Source organism: Magnolia sinica, chromosome 6, assembly GCF_029962835.1.
Source record: "Magnolia sinica isolate HGM2019 chromosome 6, MsV1, whole genome shotgun sequence".
In the NCBI taxonomy this organism is placed as follows: domain Eukaryota; kingdom Viridiplantae; phylum Streptophyta; class Magnoliopsida; order Magnoliales; family Magnoliaceae; genus Magnolia; species Magnolia sinica.
This window is the reverse complement of record NC_080578.1, coordinates 95,076,496-95,100,708: the sequence shown is the minus strand read 5'-3', so window position 1 is coordinate 95,100,708 and position 24,213 is coordinate 95,076,496. Positions and strand designations below refer to the sequence as shown.

At 40.1% G+C, this 24,213-nt stretch overlaps 1 protein-coding gene across 3 annotated transcripts in view; it reads right to left on the bottom strand.

The window, feature by feature from the left end:
• LOC131249143 (ubiquitin carboxyl-terminal hydrolase 8-like) overlaps positions 1-24,213 on the bottom strand; it is a 53,155-nt gene that overhangs the window by 4,508 nt on the left and 24,434 nt on the right. For 2 of the 3 annotated variants that reach the window (XR_009172685.1, XM_058249719.1), the window contains exons 9-12: positions 22,288-22,545; positions 19,486-19,634; positions 2,861-3,415; positions 838-1,111 (exon numbers count right to left, since the gene is read on the bottom strand). Coding sequence is in view for 2 of the 3 variants with exons in the window: in XM_058249719.1 (XP_058105702.1) it covers positions 838-1,111; positions 2,861-3,415; positions 19,486-19,634; positions 22,288-22,545 (1,236 nt within the window). In the remaining variant the exon portion in view is untranslated. The remainder of the gene's footprint in view (positions 1-837; positions 1,112-2,860; positions 3,416-19,485; positions 19,635-22,287; positions 22,546-24,213) is intronic. The other variant, XM_058249720.1, reaches the window with a different exon arrangement.

Below are 24,213 nucleotides of genomic sequence, written 5' to 3'. Positions count from 1 at the left end.
TATGATTAGTGTAAATCTTATGATTCACGAATTGAATCATGCAACTTAACGCAAAATTTTACAATTCAATCAAAACATGAGGATCATAGTTATGGGCTAAACCGTGACCTATAAAATTGCTATTTTCTTTCCTTGTTTTTTTTTTTTCTTTTCTTTTGAAGGTTAACTAAGGGCTTTTAAGCCCTAATAACTTCTCTTGCATTTGCATTAAGCACTCACAAGGGGGATTTTAGCGTTTTATTTCTTTTCGAAAATTGACAAAACATGGATGGCTACAACAACGATGCATAGAGTGAAGAGATGAAGACATCGACACATTTTCCATTGATTGACAAATTGACAGATATAATTTGAGTGTTTCCTTTTTACTTGTTCCGTTGTTCGGCACTTTTAGCTTTGGAGATTGGAACTTGGAAGTCTAAAACCATGTTACTTTTTGTTTCTATTTCCCAGGTAACAACTTAAAATATGATATATTTTCATATTTCTTTCAGAAAATATAGAAAAATGTAAAATAAAATTAAAAAATATAAAGTGTGAAATATGATAAGATCTTCTATATTCTATCATTCCACATCAGGATCAATGCAAAGCATCAATATTGCTCACATGGACATACGGGATGGGTATTAGAAATCGGAGGCAGGTGGGTCCCATTAGAGAAACAATGGGTATTTGGGTTATTGATATTTATTTGCTTGCTTGGCTTGGCTTTTGAAAGGGAATTTTATATATATATATATATATATATATATATATATATATATATATATATATATATAGGCTTCTTGGACCATCTCTTGAAGCAGACCATGAGGAAGTAAAAGGATCACTCACATTGACATACGCTGTATAATGACCACCACCCATGCCTCCATAGTGATTACTCAGTGCATAAAGCTCATAACAATTCAATGATTGCCCGTTCTTACAAGGAATATAATTTGACAAGTCCAGATCACGAATAGGGAAGTCTACAAATGCCTCCAGCTTGTTCTTCATGAAACGGCTATATGAAAATCTTTTGAGATGAATAACGAGGATCTCTGGCAATCTCCAAAGATCGAGTTTCTTGCTTGCTTGCCGATGCATCTTGCAGCAGGGACAGTACCTGCATTAGAAAAACTGTAAATCTAAGGTGATTGCCACCAAAATAAAGGTGAGGCTTTGATGGAGTGAAAAGTCTTTCATGCATATTCACAAAAGCAGAGTTGTTTAGAAAATCCCTGCATACTTATCATTTTACGGCCTGTTTGGATAGAATGCAAACAGAGTGATTCAACCAGTTTGCATCAACAAGTCATTTGCACCTGTTTGGGAGACAGCAAATGCCACAGCAAAATGTTTGTATTTGCTTTCCCCTCCTCAGCAAAAGAGTACAACCTCTTTTTCAAAAAGTTAAATGGAGAGAAAAGTTTGCCTCTGATGTGACATTTTAAATAACAATTTTGGAGGAAAAAAGGTTTCCCTTTGTGGGATTGCAATCCAAACAACTGTAAATACAAAGGAAAAGTATTTTCTAGAACTTTTCTTTTACAAAACAAACAGGTGCAAAGGGTTTGCTTCCCCTAGCGCTGATGTCAGTCTACCTCCCACTTATGTCACATTTTTGCTTTCCCTTGCATTTCCCTGGCTTACCTTTAATCCAAAGAGGCGTTAGAATATAGAACTATGTGGCAATTTGAGTATGCTTCTCTTTTAATTAGATATCATGACGAATGCAAGTTGTAGACATGCACTTGCCAGCTATGATACCCAAGTGCAGGTACAAGTATTCAGCACAGCAAGGAGCAGGTTTGCCAGATCTTCAAAGGTTGGTTACTACTTGATGGTATAATTACCATGAATACTTGCTCAACAATCTCACAAGTTGAATTTGTTGCAAAAATGAAAAAATCCACCATAAATATGCTAGATAATTAGTAACTTTAGAGTTCACAATCCTAGCAGATCTTGATTACAAGTATAGGGTGGAGGAATCCCTTAACCTTATCCAATTATCCAAAGAGGCACTCCAGTTTTTTGAAAGATCCAAGTATCATAGTGGAAGCAACAAATAGTCAAATATTACCCCTGTGCCAAAGTGGAATGTGTTGATGAGATAGGGTTCTTAATCATCTAGGCCCCTGGGTGTAATAAATGCAATGATGTACATCTGAAACGACAAACATATGCAAAGACCTTCCACAATGGGGCATTGCCTTTTCTTGCACAGCTTCAAGTCAACTAAACATCACATGTACTCTGAGAATAAGCTAGGGGCCACATGGATGGGAGGCGTTGCCGTAAATGCTGCAGGCCTCTTAGAATGACCATTGATTGCCAGGCTTTTGCCTTAAACCAAAGTATAAATGTAAAAATAACAAATAATAGACACCTCTTATTTTCCAGAGAAATCATACAATCCTTGACCCAAGGAAAAATAGTATTCTGAGGCTTTCATTCTGTACCAGTGGGGTGCATGTTGCAACAATCCAAATCATCTATGTTAAGTAGGGTTGTCAACAGGTCGGGCCTTGGGTTGGCTTTGGCCCTGATTTTGAACTGGTCTGGCCAGTCCAATTCAATTTTTTTATTTTTCTTGCCCAGGCACGGCCCGTCGACAACCCAAATCTGAAGGGCCCACCATCGATGGACAATGACCTAAATATCTTCCTGTTTGAATGAGGAATACATGGAATATATCACTATTCTGTACATAACATGAATGCTTGGAAATAACCAAAACACCTAACAACAAAAAATGACCAAATAATCTCTTTCTCCTGTTGCACTCTTTTCCTGCATCTGTCATGCAGAATGCCAGCTACAAATACAAGCATATTTCCAATAAAAAGGAGATCGATTGGTGTATGCTTACCACATGTCTTCCGGTCCTAGAGGCTCCTCCCTAAGGAAAGCTTCAAGGCAAGCATATAGAGAAATTAACTCCTGAGGCTTCTTTGGGTATCCAGACTTGAAAATCTCAGGTAATGAAATGAGAGGCGGTATATCATACTGTTTGATTGTCTTATCCTGCCAGCACACAAGCACATGCAGCCGTCTACAAGACCCCTTTATTGTAAATGGCTCATTCATTTCTACCTTGTAGTCCTTTGTTATACCTTTCTCATCTGTTAAGAAAAACTCTACTTTGTTCTCAAAATGTGACTTGTCCATTGGTTCCTCAGTTGAATTTTCACCACCTGAAATATGAGGGCTTGTGGCATCATCCATCACAATACCTTCAACAGCAGCACTGTTCATGCTATTGTCTTGGTCATCTAAGGAAGCTTCTCCGGGTCTTTGAAATGGATTCAATAAGTTTAGAAACAGTTTGTGGATATCAGATCCGTTAGTGATATTACCCAGCCTTGTTACGAGAGGAATTCCAAATGCCTTCCAGGATGATGTCATTTTACCACTGATGTAATGCCTGAAAGAAAATATTCTGATCAGATAGTTTCAAGTGAAGAAAAGATATGCAATTGCAATGCCCATGGAAAGATTCATGGTGTGGAGACAAAGCAGAAGATAAGACGGACTCTAAAAAAAGGAATGTACACATGTGGAATGCTAATTATCAAGCTTAACATGTTAACTTTCTTCTCAAAAAATAAAAATATTTAATTTATTTTTTCTGATAAAGCTGCTTCCAGATGGTCAGCAGAAGGATTTTCGTCTTCTTTGCTGCAAGCTGGAACGATCCTTTGCCTTGTCGAGACCATCACCATCTCGCGCAAATGAAGAACATGGCACACCCGGTGTGGCACAATGAGAGGACCGGGAGGCATGGAGAAGGGAATTAAAGAGGAGCTAGTGCATCCTATACAGGGTCTAGGGACTATGGATGAGGACCCGAGTGATGAGTACGATGACATCGTCGTCCCTGAGAATTGTGTCATGGAGCATGAGAGGATGACATTTAGATAGTTTGCCAATGCCTTTATGCAAAAAGCCCAGGATAGAGAGCAGATGTGGTGATATGAGGAAAATAGGCGAAGGTTTGAGGAGTCCAAGTGTGAGGTTCGTGGGTTCAGCAGAAGGGTTGAGGACTGTAGTATGGGAATGAGAGCAGCAGTAGATGGGAGGCCGGTGGTTCAGGGGTAGGAGTTGGGGGTTTGGGAGGCTAAGTCAGTCAGATCACTCAGGGTGCAAAATCCACCAATGGACAGTGGGACACAAGTGGAGAGCTTCATATCAAAAAAATTTATATTGAATCATGTGCCAGTTAATGCAGTTGCCAGCCCACACTTCAAAATATGATTGAGGAAGTGCAAAGCTTTGGCCCAAGTGTGAAGCCTTCAACACTCTTGGAGATCATTGAACGTTGCCTGGATGAGCTGGTGCAAAAGATGAAGGATTATGTATCTTCATTGAGGCCAAAATGGGATGTCTATAGGATTATATTGATGTGTGATGGTGGACGAAGCCCGCTAGATTAACGATAATTAAATTCATGGTGTAATGTTTGAGAGAAGACAAATTTCCTGAAGTGTAATGCATCCAACAGAATTATGGGCGTAACCCACATATATGGACTAATGAAGGATGTGATGCAAGAGCTGTCACCGAAGAATGTTGTCCAGATTGTGACAGATAATGGTAGTGCATTTAGAAAGCCGTGAAGCAATTGATGAACACGTATAATTTCTACTAGTCTACATGCACAGCTCACCATATAGACCCGATGCTAAAGTCGATACAAGAGAGGCTAACAGTGAAGAGTGTCATTGAGGATGCAAAGACAGTGACAAACTTCATATATTCTCATTCTTGGTTATTGGTTGCAATGTTGAGTGTGGAGGGAACACAGTTCAGCCAGGGATGACATAGTTTGCTACAAACTTCATCATCGGAGAGCCTAAGAAAGCACAAGGCTGAACTAAGAAATTTGTTCAACTACCAAACAATTTTGGGTTAAGAAACGGCCACGATAGCCGTTATGTGACAGTGATGGTGGGGTAACCGTTACGCATTATGGGGTCGTAATGATCGTTTCCCAAAAAATGGCCCATAATGGTCCCATAATGGTCCATTACAGGGCTGAAATAGATTTTTTCCAACCAAAAAAAAAAAAAAAAAAAGTAAGTAACAGCCGTTATGGGTGTTATGACTGTATCGTAATGGTAATGGGGGTAGCCGACATGGTCACTGTTACCATTATGGAATACCTTGCTCCCAATAGAACATTAATTGGAATTAGAACCATACTCAAATTGCACAAAGGATTAAGGACATAGTGATCAGTAATGAATTTTGGGATAAAGTTTGTGAAGTGGCTATAATCATTGAACTGATTTATAAAGTGTTGAGGGTGGTAGAGAATAAGGCATTGCTGTCGATGGGGTCGATTACGAGTCAAAGCGGCTCATGAGAGGCAACAAAGATTACCCTTGATCGTATAAATGGGTATATAGAATCATAAATGACACCGGTTATTTAGTATGTTGTTATATATTGCACAAGCATTCATGGTCATTAATTCTATGTTGTTGATTCAATTTTGTCGGGGTTCAGCATATTTCCACAACCCAAAGTACCAATACAAGAATAGACTCTGGGACAAAACGCCTTGGAAATGGACGTTCACGAAATCTACGTTAAATCATTTCCCAAGTCGAAGCCCAAAGCACAATTTAGTAATGAGGCAATGTATCTTATGGGTTACAGCATCTTTGTGTAACATATCAAATGGTGCATAGATGATTAATATTTAATATGTAGTTCTACTCTTTTTTTAAGATGAAATTTATTAGGCAAAATCCAGAAGAAGAGAACCGAAAGCTACAAGGGCAAAAGAAATGAAAAAAGAGAAAATAAAAAGAAAGACAAAACTAAACTACAAATACAACAACCTCGCTCCAAACAAGGAAACCCCAAGGGAAAAGACAGATCCAAAAAAATCTAAGGGACCCAATCTCTAAACTGAACTGTTGTGCGGATGCTTTGGATTTTGCACAGTCTGGGAGATGAAGCAATGCTCTATCGGTCGGACCGAACTGGGTTTAGTCTGACCTATAGAGTGCAAGATTTCTCATGAGCAGAGCAGGACTCTGTTAGTCCGACCGAAGGTGAGTTTGGTCCGATCAACGGTAAGCTTGGTCTGACTGACAGTCATCGACTCTATTACGGGGTTTTGCGTAAGTCGGGCTATTTAAGTCCTGATTCAATTAGAGCTTGTAGAGGATGAGTGTTTATTCTCATACGGTAAGGGTTTTGCAGGTTGATAGGGTTTTCCACACTTGTAAGGGTTTGGGAAGGGATTTTCTCAAGGGCTAGGAGTCTTCCTAAGGGTGTGCATTGCAATGGGAGATCGGATTGCTTCTATAATCGAAGAAGGGAGTGGTGTAACTCAAGGGTTTCGATTATAGTGGAGATCTATGTTGCTTTGTGCCGTGGTTTTTCCCGAAAGAGTTTTCCATGTAAAAATCATGTGTTTGTGATTGCTTGATAGGTTGATTCTAATTTAATTGTTTTATCCTCGTTAAACGTGCTTCTGTAAAGCGCAAGATTGACAGTGGTATTAGATCTGAATTTCTAATATCTATGATTGATCTAGGTTCGTCGTGGGCACGGAATTACAACAAAGTAGTATCAGAGCATTAGGCTAAGGATGTTCGAAGTTTGATTTACAAAAATTCGATAGGAAGAACAATTTCAGTTTGTGGTAGCGAAAGTTTAAGGATTTCTAATGTCACAAGGGTTGAGCAAGGCATTGTTGGATACTAAACTGGAGAACATGTCGAAAGACGACTGGAGCAAACTCAGGGAGAAGGTAACGAGCATCATCCATCTGTGTCTATCAAATGAAGTCATGTACAACGTTCTGGATGAGGAATCAGCCATGAATATGCAGAAGAAACTAGAAGATCTATACATAGCGAAGTTCCTAACTAATGGCTACGAATGATGGAAGGATCCAATCTTCTGGAGCATATGATTTCGTTTACGAAGATATGTAGCAAGTTGTTGAGACTCTAAGAGATGATCAAAGATGACAATAAAGTATTGCTACTTCTAGCATCGCTTCCCACATCATACGACTATCTCGTATTACCCTGCTATATGGGAAGAGTACTCTAAAGATGGAGAAAGTCACCACGGCTCTCGTGTCTAACGAGGTGAGGAAAAAATTAAGCAATGAGGATTCTCAGGCAGAGGGGTTAGTTGTGAAAGGGGGTTAGGGACGTGGAAGACCCGTGGAGCGATCTCAGTCTGACAGGAAGAAGAAGTCTAAATCGAAATCGAAGGCTAAGGACAAATGCTTCTACCGTGGCATGAAGGGGCACTTCAAGAGAGATTGTCAGAAATGAAATGATGACCTAGAAAGCAATGAATCGACTAACGTATCACAAGAGAGCCCAGAATGAGACCTCTCAGTCTCTTCAGGCATGAGTCATCTTACAGATACATGAATACTTGATTCAGGATATTCGTATCATATGTGCTCGAATAGGACTTGGTTCGATACCTACAAGTCCTATGATAGTGCGAGTGTTTTGATGGGGAACGACGCTACATGCAAGGCCATCAAAATAGGGACCGTCAAGGTAAGGATGTTCGATGGAGTCATACGAACTTTATTTGATGAGGGCATGTCCTAAATCTGAAGAAAAACTTGATATCCTTGGACAAATGGGTGCACATTCACCGCATCTGTCGGTGTAATCAAGGTCACCAAAGGTGCAATGTTGTTAATGAAAGGACATAAGACGGCAAATCTATACAAGTTAGTTGGGAGCACGGTTATAGGTAAGGCTGCTACTACCTCACCCGCAAAATCCAGCACAGATGACACTAACCTGTGGCATATGCAGCTAGGGCATATGAGTGAGAGGGGTATGATGGAACTCCATAAATGGAAAGTGTTGAAGGGAGTTAAGGCATGTAAGGTGGATTTATGTGAGCATTCCATTTATGAGAAGTGGTGCAGGGTAAGGTTCAAGATTGTTACACATACTAGCAACGAGGTGCTCGATTACATACATTTCAATGTTTAAGGCCAATGACAATAGCATCTAAAGGGCACGATACTTTGTGAGCTTCATAAACGATTACTCAATGACTGTTTGGGTCTACTTCTTAAAGCACAAGTCTAAGGTGTTCGCCAAGTTCAATAGATGGAATGTGAGAGTAGCGAAACAAATGGAGAGACGGGTTAAGCGTCTTAGGTCAGATAACGGTACAGAGTACAGAGAGGTGGAATTTATGGAATTCTGCAAGGAACACGGCATCACAAACCACTTCTCAGCTCTGGGGATCCCACAACAAAATGGGGAGATAAAGAGGACAAACAAAACTCTATTGGAGAAGGCGAGAAGCATGCAGTATGCAGTTGATGCAGGGCTACCTAAAAGCTTCTAGGCAGAAGCGGTTAACATGGCATACTTTATTGTGAATCGGTCACCATCTACAGTGATGGACTTGAAAGTTGCAGAAGAAGTCTGGACATGCAAGGACGTTGATTACTTAGGGTTGAGGATCTTCAGGTGTCCAACATACGTCCAAGTGCAGAGTAGACAAAAGACAAAGTTAGATCCCAAATCTAGAACGCGCATCTTTGTCGAGTATAAAAAATGTATTAAAGGTTACAAGCTTTAGGATACAGTTTCTCAAAAGATAGTCATTAGCAGATATGTCATCTTCGAAGAAGCATCTATGTTGAAGGCCAACAATGATGTTGCAGAAAGTCAGAAACACATGTTGAGGCAGAAGATTGTCAGTGCAGGTGGAGCCAGTTGAGCGGTCAAATTCAACAAGAGCAAGAAACTGACCAAAACAATCAGCAGGATACCCAGGAAAATATAGCCAAAAACAAGGAGAGACGAACGATTAGAGCCCCGGTTCAATATGGGTTCAATGACATGGTTTCTTTCACGTTGTTCACAAGGAGGGGAGATCCCTCCACATTTCAAGAGGTTTAAGTCTAAAAAAGACGGCGACAAGTAGATGTCGGCCATGGCAGAGGAGATAAAATATCTACACAGGAATCAGAAATGGTAGTTAGTGGAACTTCCGAAAGGTTAAAAGGCTATAAGTTGCAAGTAGACATTCAGAAAAAATGAAACACTAACAAAAAAAGATGGCGAAAAGTTCGAGGCACAGCTTGTAACAAAAGGGTACTCGCAGAGGGAATGAGTAGATTGCAGTGAAGTTCACTTCAGTTGTAAAACATACATCAATCAGGGTACTACTAGCTATGGTAACGGAATCCAATTTGAAATTAGAGCAACTTGATGTGAAGACGGTATTCCTTCATAGGAACTTGGGGAAAGTCATTTACATGAAGTAGGCAGAAAGATTTAAGGAGCTTGGTAAGGAAGATCACGTGTGTAGGTTGACTAACTGATGGGGACATCATGCACACGCCCCCTCTACACACGTATTCGAGGAGGAGGCAGGCCTCACTTTCAATTTGGATCAACGACGACATCTTTAGATAACCCCATAATTAGGGGGCTGCATTATGGAGCATTGGAGTGGACCGAATCATCACATAGATCATACCATCGGATCTCATGATCGTGGCCCACTACTTTAGATGATTTAGGATTTTGAGTTTTGATTATTTTTATTATTAGAAACATCATGAAAGGTTTTGATTGTTTAGATTAGTTATTTTCTTTATTTTAGTTTGGTATTAGTGCGCGCACATGGCGCAAGGGTAGTTATCTTTTTGGATTTAGGGTTTTCTTATAAATAAAGCAATCCCATATATGGACTCTCATGATATTATGAATTAAAAAATTCCTGCTTTTCTTCCTCTCTCACATTGAGTTGAAGGTTCAAATTGGGTGTGAAGCCCTCCCTTCCTCAAAGGGTTAACTACCGTGGTGCGAAGCCACACCCACTCTAAATCATCACCATCTTCTTCCGCATCTCATCCATCATCCTCTACACCCCATCCACCATCAGATTCACCAATTTTCACATCAAAATCCTCTCCTACAACGGTGCACAAGAAGGTTTTCAAATTTTAGCGCATCTACGGGGTTGAAACTTCAGCGGAGTACTACGCACAAACCATATGCCGGATCGCAATGATTTTTTGTATAAAAACAACCTACCCCTATCCGATCCTAACCTAGGAGTCCTTTCCCGATTTTGTGAGCCCCACACACGTACGGACATCCAATCACACACATGCATCCAGGCCAACCTACTGTCCAGCATGCGTGGCCCATCCCAGGTCCTCTTTTCCCCTCCGTTACTTTCCCTTCTTTGGCTTAAAACCTTCCCACAGGATCCCCCATTAATACTCTACCTAAACCCCCTTAGATCTATCCCTAATATTCACTCCTAAACATGATCAACATGTGGTACAACAGAATTGTTAAATCCGAAAATTGCTAAATTAGCCCTTGTACCCTCGAATACTGTAACGTCCAGGAAAAATCCGTACAAAGACCCGAGCACCACCTTAGGCAGAAATCACTAAGGGCCAAATCCTCTGGAAATTAGACGAAATTAACTAAGTGTTAAACTAGATTCGCAGTGAAATTAGCTTGAACCACTTTAAATACGAACTGCAAAATCCAAAACTTGTAGAATCATTAACGCTATATTACCCTGAAATCTAGGATCAATCTCTAAACCCGGTTGCTCTCGGGAGCACGCCGAAACTCCGTATCGGACCTGGACCGCACGTTGAAAGTCCGATTACTGCGAAACTATACGGTAATGACTGCCTTACTGGACTTAACTACTATCTCGAAAATCAAGTCCTAACAGTATCCAGAAACGTACAACTTGAGCCCAGAGCGAAGTGTGTGAGAACCACGAATATTTTTAGGAAATAAACTGGGATTTAAGTGAATTGAGTCGTTTCACTTGTAGACCAAATCTAAGGATTCAGACCGTCGGAATCTGACCCAATTACAATCTCGGATCAGGAAAAATTTCCAACACATGTCAGTGTACCTGTGGCCCTGATCGGATACCGGTGATCGTTGAACTGAAACTGGTCCTCCGCGGTCGATCTGTTAATCCGATCAGACCGAAAACTTAACTCGACCTAGATCCAATGTCTGGGAGCTTAAGTCTGACCGCAACCAGAAAAGGGGCTTCCAGAAGTGCTCCATTGGACCGAAACAGTCCGTCTTTGGCTACAACCCAAGTATACCCTGGCCCTGGGGCCATTCCCATCACTTTTGGGCCTATATAAGGGCCTTATACCCTCTCTCTCATTCCATACGAATTTGGAAAACCCTAAGAGAGAGAAGAGAGAAAAGAGAAGGAAAGAGAGAGAAAGTGAGAGAGAGAATCGGTGTTTCTTCCTGGGATTTAATCCCATCACTCCACGTGCTTAACCACCACACCTGTATCGCTTTTCCGGTGATTCCAACTCCGTACTTGGATAAGAAAACCTAACCCTAATCTGTTTAAGGGTTTCCAATAGTGTAAGTGATAAAATAGCTAACCTATTTCATGTTATAGGTTGTCGTTGTGCCGTAGACAAAGGCTTAGTGTTTAAACTGAGTTCGTTACGAGTCTACCGGCGAAAGGTGCAGACTATAAACGTTTAGGTTATGGTTTTCAAGGCTTTCAATGTCATTTAATGATTTATGACTGACTTGATTGCTGTCGCATGTGCTTAGATGCAATGATTTCCGTTTATTACATATACTGTGAACTATGTTGAATATAATGCATTCCATGTGTTTGTTGAAATGTTTAGATGAATATGGAATTAAGATTTGTGCTTGCTATGATTACCTGAGTGAGAGTACGTGATTGTTGTACTTGTGGCAACTCCTCGTGAAAGGATTTGCTACAATATATGTTATAACTAATTTATTATATGTATGTTGATACACATAGTCCAAGTGTTTGATAATATGTCTGAATGAGAAAATGTTTGATGAGAATTGTATTTAATAAGGGTGTTGAGATAGAATTCTCAGCTACCTTATCTATATGTATAGTTTCCTTCATGTGACCTAAATTCCGAGTATGAAATTTATGGATGAAATGCAATATATGGTAATATGTGCAATGTGTTCGATGAAATGCTCGAATGAGATTCGTGTTGGGAATGTTTGTTAAATGCCTATATGATTATTACATGTCTCCATATGCTGCATTTGAATATGATTGGGACTACTACGTAGTCCAGGCAATCGGTAACAATTCCCTGTTTGAGTGGCCGAGCTAGTCTCACCACATTTGATGTGTTCGGTGAATACAAGTTGTACGATGATTGTCGACAATGGTTAGCGCTCCATGTCGATTAATTTAACGTACGCTCTTACCAATCGAACTTGTCAAGTAACCCGATTTGCCTACTGTGTGTTCACCATGTATGGACGTTACTGCTTGAACCTAAGGTACCAAACTAACCAGTGAAAAGCTCGTTTAATCTTGGTACCTCGATCCGCTAAGACTCATGAGCCGGACATGGTGGTATGGGACACCGTGGTCAAGCTGTCGGCCTACGCTGGGGCGACAAGCCTCCCCGTAGTGACCAGTGAGCAATCCAAACTCGTGAGCCAAATACGGTGGTATGGGACACTGTATTCGAGCTATCGGCCTACGCTGGCGCAGCCTGACTGTGGTCCCCAGTCGGGTCGGTGACGAGCCTTCGAAAATAGACTGTCAGTTGGTAGGGCGTTAGTGGAGTGACCTCGAGTATGAAACAGGCCTACCCCGGCGCAGCCTGGCTGTGGTCCCCATTCGGGTTGGTGATGAGCCTTCGAAAATAGACTGTCAGTTGGTAGGGCGTTGGTGGTAGTGACCTGAACGTGCCTATCATATGTGATTAACTAGGATTGACGACCCTAAATGGATCAATGTTGGGTAAATGATATAAAGGGTGGTACCTTGGCTTCCCAACACTGTTGTATGAATAAATCTAAATAAGTATTGGCTAACATGAGCATGCACCGCACTGCATGTGCTTTAGCGAGGAAGAGCACTTTCGGGAGGTTGCCATGCGCGCCATGAGACGAAGACGCTGAGGGAGTGTAGGCGAGGGCATGCATCATTATCACATACCATTCTTGCATTAACAAGAGTATTTAGGACTTGAATGTTGTACTACTTTATCATTACTGCTTGGTTGAATTGATAACATGTTAACCTTTGCCTTATTGTTTCACTGAGTTGATCACTCACTCCCACGTTAAGGGACGGTGTTTTAAACACCAACCAGACCCTATTTTAGTTTCAGATGATGGCGATGTTTGCGAAGCGGAGCCGGACTTTTATGATAATGAGAAGGGTTTCTCCTATATGCAGCTATCAGGCGGGTCTATGTAGACCATGTTCTGATCGACATGGTTACAGGGATGCTGATTAGATACCATTACACTTATTATTTGTACCTTTGGAACACCCATGTATCTTCATTTTGTTCATTTTTGGAGTATACATGTATATATTTAACCTGGAATCAGGTTCACACTCTGGAGACTTACAACAGTTTATATATTTTATATATTTATCATAGTCTTCCGCTTGCGAAAGTTAACTGTCTCTGGAGTATGATATGTTGTTTTGGTATAATCTCACTCATGTTTAATGCACTAATATGAACAACATTCAATCATCATTATCTATGTTGCATAGTGATGGTTAGAACTCGGGAGCTGAGCTTCTGCTCGACCCCCGATTTTCAGGGCGTTACAAAGACCTTGACCGATCTCTAACCGTCATCTAGAAAACCTCATAATCCAAAATTCACAACCCAAAAGGGTCCCAAATCTCAATTTTCCCCAATTTTCAAACCCTAGATTTTCCCCTAAATTAAAATTTAGTGAATCTCGAGTCGAGAACAATCCTATGCAAGAATGGGTGATTCTTACACTCCTTTGGGCTTGTTTGGCTTATAATTTTATTTGATCCAGCCCTAATGGTTGTGTAGGCTTGGACCCCCATAGATTCCCCTTCTTGAATGTTTGATAGTATGTAGGTTGTCAATTTTGTGACTGTTTAATATTGGCATAATCACAAACTTGATTTCTTGCACTCCATGGTTAATTTCATGTCCTGCATCAGTAAGTCATTGTATCAGCTGAAGCAGTCTCCAAGGTAGTGGTACAAGAGGTTCAATTCCTACATGTCTGAGATTGGCTATATCAGATGTGAGTATGATTGCTACATAAATTACATGATATTATATGTTGGTGACATGCTAATTGTTGCGAAGGACAATGAGATACTTTTGCTTAAGCCTTTGTTAAGCAAGGAGTTTGATATGAAGGATATGGGCGTTGCGAAGTTCCTAGGCATGGAAATTCACAGAAACGGAGAGTCTGGAAAGTTGTGGCCATCTCAGATGGGATATATGCAGAAGGTGCTAGAGAGGTTCCACATGGAAGGTGCTAAGCCAATTAGCACGCCTCTAGCAGGTCACTTTAAGTTGTCAACCAGGTCACTTAAAGTTATCAGCCAAGTCATGTCCAAACACATAAGAGGAGATTTCAGACATGTCACGAGTGTCGTACACGAGTGCAGTAGGGACTCTCATATATGCAATGGTTTGCACGAGGCTAGATATCTCATAGGCAGTTAGCATTATCAACAGATATATTGTGAATCCGGGAAAAGAGCATTGGAATACAATTAAGTGGATTCTCGGGTATCTCAGGGGCACAGTCGACACTGGGATCATGTTCAGGGGACATAGAGCTTCAGGTGGAGTTGTGGGCGACGTGAATGCGGATTATGCAGGAGATCTAGATAACAAGAGGTCCACTACAGGATATTTTTCACGTTAGAAGGCGGATTGATATGTTGGAGATCTATGCTACAGTCTATGATAGTGTTGTCTACAACGAAGGCGAAATATATCTTCGAATGAGGAATTATGGTTGAAGGGTCTGATTGGATAACTCAGGTTGAACCAGGAGGCGATTCGATTGCATTGCGATAGTTAGAGCGCTATCCATTTAGTGTTGAATCAAGTGTTCATGCAAGAACCAAGCATATTGACGTTAGGTTCCACAAGATACGGGAACTCATTACTTCGGGAGAGATTCAGTTTCAAAAGACTTACACAAACGAGAATGTCATGGACATGTTGACAAAGCCGGTGACCACAGACAAGTTCAAGCATTGCTTGGACTTAATCAATCTCATCAACCATTGATAAGATTGGGCACCCTTGCACAGGGGTGCAAATGGAGCTGTATTCCAGGTGGAGGATGCAGAAAGCGGTCTACGCTCAAGGTGGAGGCTAGCACAGGAACTCTTCAAGGTGACTTGGCAAAATACAAGTCAAGGTGAAGATTGTTGTATAGATGCCTTGGATTCTGTAGTCTGGGAGATGAAGTAGGGAGTTCGGTTCGACCCACAAAGTGCAGGATTTCTCAAGAGCAGAGCAAGACTCTATCAATCCAAGTCGGTCCAACGGATGGTGAGTTTGATCTGACCAACAGTCATCGACTCTATTACACGATTTTATGTAATTCCAACTATTTAAGTCCTAATTCGATTAGGGCTTTGTAGAGGACGAGTATTTTCTCTTATAGGGCAAGGGTTTTGTAGGTTGAGAGGGTTTTCTACACTTGCAAGGGCTTAGGAATGGATTTTCTCAAGGACTAGGGGTTTTCCTAGGGGGAGATCGGATTGCTTCTGTAATCAGAGAAGGGGAGTGGAGTAACTCAAAGGTTTCGATTATAGTGGAGATCTATGTCGCTTGGTGCTGTGGTTTTTCCCGAAAGGGTTTTCTACGTAAAAATCGTGTGTTTGTGATTGCTTGATAGGTTGATTCTAATTTGATTGTTCTATCCTCGCTGAATGTGCTTCCGCAAAGCGCAGGATTGATGGTGGTATTAGATCCGAATTTCTAATATCTAGGGTAGATCCGGGTTTGTTGTGAGCTCGAAATTACAACATGAAGGATAGCCCTATTGAAAACAGCAGAGGCATCCACTTTCACGTTCCTAAAGCATCTGCTATTTCTTTAGATCCAAATAGATCATAGCACTACTAAATGTGGGATCCTCCACTTCCTGTTTCCTCTCTTTCTTCCCGGGTTTGCATGCCAGCAACAAAGAAGGTCGTCTGTCAATTTAGGCATGAGCCACTGATTTCAGCAAAGGAGGGAACTTTCCACTAGATTGTCGAGGAGGAGCAATGTATGAAAAGGTAATCTACGGATTCTGCATCTTCGAGACATGTAGCAAGAGTTTGTTACAAAACATTCCTCTTTTACGCAAATTGTCGATTGTGAGCACCCTATTTCTGCCAGCTAGCCAGATGAATGCAACCACTTTAGGAGGGCCTCCATAGAACCAAGCCACTCCCATTTGATAGCATCTCTTTGTCGTGGTTGGGCAAGTGAGAGAGGCGTAAAAGGACTGCACCAAGAAAGACCCAGAGGAGGCTAAAGGCCAGCGGAGGGAGTCTTCAGTCTTCTGATCTTGAACAGGGGTGAATGTCAAATGAATTCCTGAGTTTCTGAGTCCGACAGATTTCTTCTCACAGGAGGGAACCATACTCCTTCCCTTCCTATACCCGAGAAGCAATCTTCCACCAAGACAGACAATGAAGGAGAGACAGCAGCAAGGTCAGGGAAATCATCTGCTAGCAGAGAGTTGCCATTCCATTGGTCCAACCAAAATCTAATTCTTCTCCCATTACTCAACTCAAAAGATGTCCTTTCAAAAACATTTGGAGCTATCCTAGCAATTCCTTTCCATAAGAGGGCGTTTAGAGATGCTAGAGGCCAGTTCTAATTTGAGGCTGGCATCGAGGGCATTGATGATGACACGTGAGTTTATTGTTCAATATCATAGTTAAAAGTTAGTTGCTAGTTACTACCATTACTATGTATTGCGCTATGCTACTACAATGAGCCAACAAATATATGTGATGAATTGGCAGGCAAATGGTGGTTGTTATATGGTCTTACGGTTCCTATCCTATTACTGGCAGTCCTTGTATAGCTTAGATTGTTTCCTCCTCACCATTTGAGAGGAATTGGAGCACGTGGTTGCCCATCCACACAATTAAAACAAACAAACTTTGATATTCAAAGCTCCAGAAGCTTGTCTTCTGCCACTACAACATGGAGATGCAAAAGAGGCAGCTGTAGGCTGATAATGGGGCAAATCCAAAGCGTAACCCCTTAGACCCGATGCCTATAAGTAGAGATTCATTTCTTGATAAGGAGGGTGTGGTCAAGGACCCACTTTACAAGTGGGTCATTGCTGACTTGGACGATGTGAATGGAGGCCCTACTACAACCATGGTCCAAAAGGCAGTAGCTATAGGCATTGACATCGACAAGGTTATAGCAAAGGTGGTGACTCAAGACAACTCCTAACGTGTTGGCCAGGATCCCAACACCTATGGATGAGGGCCATGAGGCATCTTCACAGAGGTTCGTGATATGGCCTAACCTTGAATGATAAGGATGACACCACAGTGGTAACGGGGATGACAAAGGAAACATGTGCAAGAGCCGGGGCAGCAAAAGTGGTGTTGGTGTTGGTGTTGGTGTTGATGCTGGTGTTGGCGATGCTTGTAGGGCATGTCAAAATCAGAAGTTTGTTAGCTAGTTCAGTGAGGAAGCAAACTTCGACCATCCACTTAGGACAAAAACCTTAGCTGTTATTCATCGTCTTCATGTACTGCAGCAGAGCCAAGTCAGCATTTTGAGTGTCATAAGAATAAGAAAAAAGCTCCCGCGCTGCAAGGAGTCTTCTTACATAGAAGGTCCCTACACATTAGTTATGAGTAGGGAAACTCCACTTCCATCCCATCTTATGCACACGGTTGCTACTACAGCTAAAGGATGACTGGTTCCAACCATTATGATACTCGTCCACAGTCATCTGACTATGGATATGGGCAGGTCTGGCAGAAAGGGATATCGATCATGTGAAAGGGTAGATGGATGGTAGATCTATGGGGCATACACAAACACATACTTCACAAGCAATGCATTTATCAAATTCAAAGTAGATTCGATCACGGAAACACTCCGATGTGATCATTTCTTTCATAAGGATCTTGAATAGTCACAAGTTTTTGCAATACTCGTTTGAGTACGAAGGTGTAGAGCCACAATCGACACCCACAATTTCAGTCACATCGTACCCACAGATGGGCATATTGGTACAGATTGGTGATGATAAGTACCAAAAATATGATAGGCAATGCATGGCCTGGTATCATTCTTTCATGACTCGGGTACAGAACTGCAAATACATTGACTAACAGTGCTATGGTCACCCTAGTGGGAGCAAGGGTGACAACTTTGAGTCACCTTGCAACTCCATGTGGGTTTGAAGCAGAGGGTTTTTTATATTTTTTTGGGTTCTCTTTGGAATCTAGTTGCCTTATTACTTTGATTGTATGATATTTGAATGATATGAACTCATTTTGGATATAATTGCACTGCCTTTGTCTAAAAGCACATGGTTTAGGGCCCTATAAAATGGGACCTATTATATATAGTTTTTCTTTCTTTCTTGTAATATTTTTACTCATGATCAAGGTATTCCAAAACGGGTAACGGTGGTAACTGTTACACATTACCGGGTCATAATGGCCGTTACAGAAAAACTGCACTGTAGCAGTCCTGTAATGGCCCCGTAACAGTCTGCTATAAGGCCGAAATCGGTTCTTAAAAAAAGAGGAAGAAGAAGAAGCCATAACAGCCGTTAGGGGGGCCGCAACAGCTATTATGGCCCATATCATAACGGTAATGGCAGTGGCCATTACAGCCACTGTTACCGATATGGAATACCTTGGTCATGAGTATGTAATCATGTATCTTTTATCATCTCCTGAAGTTTCACCAAAAAATTCCACCTTTCTCCGAATGTTTCCCTCAAACAGCAATGCATTCCCTAGTATATGCGATATTACCGACAACATCGATACATGTTTCCATATCCAAAGAGTGAAATATATATATATATATATATATATATATATATATATATATATATATATATATATATATATATAAAGGTAAAGATAGATAAAACCTTGTTGATAGTTGAACAACGAGATTTATATGGTCATCCAGCCTGACACATTTTTTCTTGAGAAGTAAAGAAAATTTTATTAAGATAAGTAATAATAATAAATGTCTATACAAATAGCCTTGTGGCCAACACCTTCGCTAGCTAGAATATCAGCAATAAGATTAGCCTCTTGACCTACATGCATAAATGGAATGTTTAGACTAGAAGCTCGATCCTTAATATCATTAACCACAAAACTTTGGCTCAGATTTCCTTCATGCATGTGAGCTAGGGATGTGTCTTGCATGTAGATGTACACCTGGAGGGGTGCATTTGGGGTCCCAAACCTCAACTGATTATTCTTAAATAGCATGCAAGCCCTATTAGCATGGTGACAAGACTATAGTGCTCAGACATTGCATCTGACTTTGACCATTTCAAATCATTGGGACAAAGTTATACTATGCATTATGCGTAGCTTCCAATATACGGCTACAAAAGGGAGGAAATAGAGTAGAAATACCAACTAAAAAATGAACTAATTTACTCATTACGTTATGGATACTATGCATTATAAGCTTACTCCTCCATGCGCTGATGCATGAAAACCACCAATGGGAGCTTCTCAAGATTATTTGACAGCCGATATGCTGCAAGTCGGTCATCATCTCTAATCAGGGATATTGAATCAGATGGCTCCTCTAGGTAACGAATTATGCGATTAGAGTAAACCTGCAAAAAAGTTAGCTTCACAACTCAATTTTTAAAATGTACATTATATACAGTAAAACAGAGACTTATAAGCCCACATGCACGATAAAAGGCCAATGCGGGACATCCAAGCCATGATCAAATGGGCCCTACCATATAGATGAGCTGTGCAAAAATCAGGCCAGTCAACTCATCAAATGACCCACGTACAAAAGCAACTGACAAGTTAGAAAACACAGCCATCAGTCCTAATGCAAGATGAGCATGGTTCCAAATATCTGTATCACCTCAGCCAGTGCAAGCACATCATATCCGAATCGGCTGGTAGTGATACTCTACCAATAAAGGGCTGAAATGACATACTTCAAAGATTGGTAGGTGTAGTGACCAATATGGGCTTTGTTGGTGCCAATACACCTCTGTATCATGTTGTTTGATGTGCCAATAAAAGGCCACTTTTCGATTGTCGCTTATTCCTTGCACTTTCAGTGTTTTTTCTTCACCTCAAGATTAGAGGAAGGCTAGGAACTCATTTTCAAATGATGGGAACAAGTATATAGTTACTTAATCTTTTGTTGTTACTATATTGCAGTGATGCCATCAGCGATTTTAACCACAGATATTTTCACTCAGGAAGCATCCATTGTGGATCCCGTGACGAATGGCTAGAATATGTAACAAACCCATTATACCTATGATAGGTAGTCAAACAAATAATTTCTAGTTCATAGAAGCTTTAACACCAAATTTAGATTTGGCAGGTCAAGCCGACAGACTCATAGACAGCATTCTTACAAAAGAACAGTCCGGATACACCATTGCATATATGTCAAAAAAAGTAAATAAATGATGGGTTATGTTTCCTATTTTTCCTTTTTTCTGCTTTTCTTTGCCCAAACAAGAAAAGAACCAATACAAGGTCAATGGTAGTACAGTCCTATGCATGGTTATGAAAATCGATATTGTACCAGCCAATATGCTCGTATCGTATCGTATCGGTATCGGCTTGATACGATACGCGATACAAGGTCATATTTGTCCAATAGGAAAAATCGATCAGGGTGTACCAGCCGATACCCCCTGTATTGGTACGGATATTTGGTAACTGTATCGGTCAAATCGATACAGGTTTTTTTTAAAAAAAAAATCCCCAAACCAGCTCTTTTTTCAATCCCCCTCCCCTTCCTCTCTTCATTTTTGCTTGAAATTGTTGAAATAGACGATCTCTAAGTGATTTTTGGCAACTTTTCCATCAAAATGGAGGATTAAAACCAAGGTGTTATGCCATCCATTATGATACACACATAAAGCTGATACGTATACGTAACAACCATGACCAGGAGTCGTAACGGTTGTTACACCCCCGTATCGGCCGTTACAATCGATACCCGTATTGGTAATGGTGGCGACTGTTATGGCCACCGTTACCGATACAAAATACCTTAATTAAAATTTTTAAACAACTTAATTCAAGTCGATTTGAAGAATCAAAGGTTTTGGGGTCGATTTTGAAAAAAAAAAAAAATCATTTTTTATTCTGGTTCAAATCCTTTTAAATCATCATTTTATACCTACATCCACCAAACAATACTTGATTTGTTGATCGATTTCATGTATTTTTATTTATTTGGTATTGACGCTCAATTTTCTTTATTTTTCATAAACTCATTCTTTCTTTTGTTTTTTTTTTAAAAAAAAATAAAATCTGATCAGAGATCTTACATGGGGGCCATTTCCGATCAGATCTACACTAAATCTGGTCGGGGTTTTTCAACTTTTTTCAAATTTTATGTTAATTTTTCTAGATTTTCAAAAAATAAATTTTTTTTTTTTTTTTTCAAATAAGTTGAAATGTAATGCATAGGGGGGTATTTCCATAAGATCTAAACTAGATCTTATCATAGATTTGGGGAATTGTTGGGGAAATCAAAGTTGGGGACCCCATTTGGGGAAAATTAAAAAACTGTTTGATTTTTATTTTATTTTTCTTCTTTCAATGGCAACTTGTAATTAGCTAATAATGCATGATTAATTGTTTAACAAATTTTAGGTATGAATTGCTTAAAAGTAGTTATTTTCCTTTGTTTTCTATTTTTGGGTCAATTTCTAACATATATCAATAGCTTATACCTAAAAAAATGAACACAACTTACAATAGGTCAACCTGTCAGGACAGCATTCTTACCAAAGAATGGTCCGATAAACCATTGAATACATGCACAAAACACACACAAAAAAGGATTGATTCTTTGATATCTCATTTTATCCTATTTTTTCTAATATTTTTTCATATTTTTTGTTTTAAAATAAAAAATAAAAAAAATAAAAATCTGACCGATACGGCCCCGATACCGATACGCAACACCGTATCATATCATTTTCACGCCGGGCTGATTTGCCGACTGATACCGACATTCAGAACCATGGTCCTATATGCACAGAAGATCATATCGTTTTTGGGCCAAACAATAGACCATCTGAAACTGATTTTCAAAACCTTGTCGATGAATGACTTGCGTGATCTTTGGGGAACACCTGATGCATATCTCAGATAACCCATATGCATGTGTGAAAGTCTGGAGGTGCATGTTGACTAATCAAAACTCTAGTAAAGCAATCAATAACTTCTCTGGACGCAAAACAGATTCATGGAAGTACATTTGTTATCACATACCTCCGCCACCAAAAGGTTCTCATCAGTTCTTAACGAACAGGCAATGCTTAAGGCCTGAATCAGATCCCTGCACTTCCCGTTCTTGGGCACAGTTATGGTATATGAAGATGGTAGCATGTTGCCATCAGTGTTGAAGATTGTCACGGTCATTGTCCGCATGGTTGTTGAAGGTAGAGGCAGCGACAAGTACATAAATGGATCGAATGTAACTGAGACCTTATTGCAGACAGGACATACTAACGTCGACCTGTATTGTCCCTGTATTAGGAAGAAAAGTGGAATTTTATTGAAGGCTTTCAAATTTTGTTAGGACTAAAAACTCAGACCACCAAACTGAATTGAAAATGACCCCTAGGTGATTGAGAAATGTTATGAACCAGCACCAGTAAGGCATACCACTTGATAAAGCTTGAAAACATAAATTAGTGAAAAGGAAAGGATTGAAGTCTTGAATCCACGGTTCGAAATATTCAGATTAGTGTCCATATTGACCAGCCCAAAAAGTTACATGAGTCAGTGTGAATCAGTCATATTATCAGTGTGAATTTCCCTCAAAGATGAACAACTGGAAGAAAAACACATTAGATCAATCGGAAGAAAAAAAAAATGGAAAATGACTATTATATTTATTCTGTTTTAGTATAATTAATCCACTGCGATATGCCTACTGGCCTGTTTTTGTCTTTCTATTCAACATTGAATGGTGAGCCTGACTTTTCTAGTGGCCCTATTGACTTTACTATTAGAGTTTCAGGGATGCATTATAGACTTCAATGACATAACAATTTAATAAAGTTGAAGAGATCAAATTGTAACTAATTTAGTGTTAAAATCCCCAGTTAAGGTCCCAAACAAAAATTGTGTTATTGTCAAGTAGGACATGAAAATTTAGAGTAACTATAAATAGAGTGCTACTTCCTGTTTATGAATACTAAGAAATATCATCACAATTATTCATTCAACATGTCTAAACTACGTGTTCTCAATTCAATCAGCATATGTATCCAAATGCACCCTTATGATTTTTTAGCAGTTAGTACATCAACAAAAGCAAAAAAAGAACTGCATTTGTGTATGAAACTAAAAAACATATCAAATGTGTGCTACAAATCTACTACTCTACAAGAGAAATGTTTTTGCCTCCTCTAAGAGAGAAAAGACCCAACCCCCAAAAAATGAAAAAGGATAAATCTCATGAGTATTGAACAATGCATATCGACCAATACGTGTTGGCCAACTTTGCTGATTCATCACAAACTTTAGTATCACCGATTCACCAAAGATTTCATATTGGTATCGACCAGTACCCATGGCGTGCCATAACAGTAGTTAAGGGGCCATAAAGGCCGTTGCATAAGGGTAACGTTGGCAACCGTTACACATTACAGGGTCGTAACGGCCATTATGGAAAAAATTACCCGTAACTGCTCTTTTTTTAATAAAAGAAAGAGACTGTAATGACTGTTATTGCCCTTATCATAAAGGTAATGATGGTGACCATTACAGCCACCGTTACCATTACAGAATACCTTGTCGGTACCCATGATGTGATTTGATCCTTATCAATCTTGCACTCTATATTCAAAGTTTTCAAACATATGGCACCCACATAAAACATCTGATCACTCATCTCATGAACCCTACCCTGGATGGACTATATCCCAAAAATACACCGAAGGACAACTGCAGAGCCTAGTTCATGGTGTACCGTAAAGGCCGTTACGTAAAGGTAAGGGTGGCAACTATTACACGTTACGGGGTCGTAACGGCCGTAACAGCCGTTATGGAAAAAAAAATGACTTGTAATTGCCGTTAACGGCACGTTACGTCCCCTATAAAGTCCATAACAGCCCCGTAATTGTCTGTTATAGGGCAGATATAGGTTTTCCATACTTTTTAATCAACATTACGGGGCAAATACTGGTT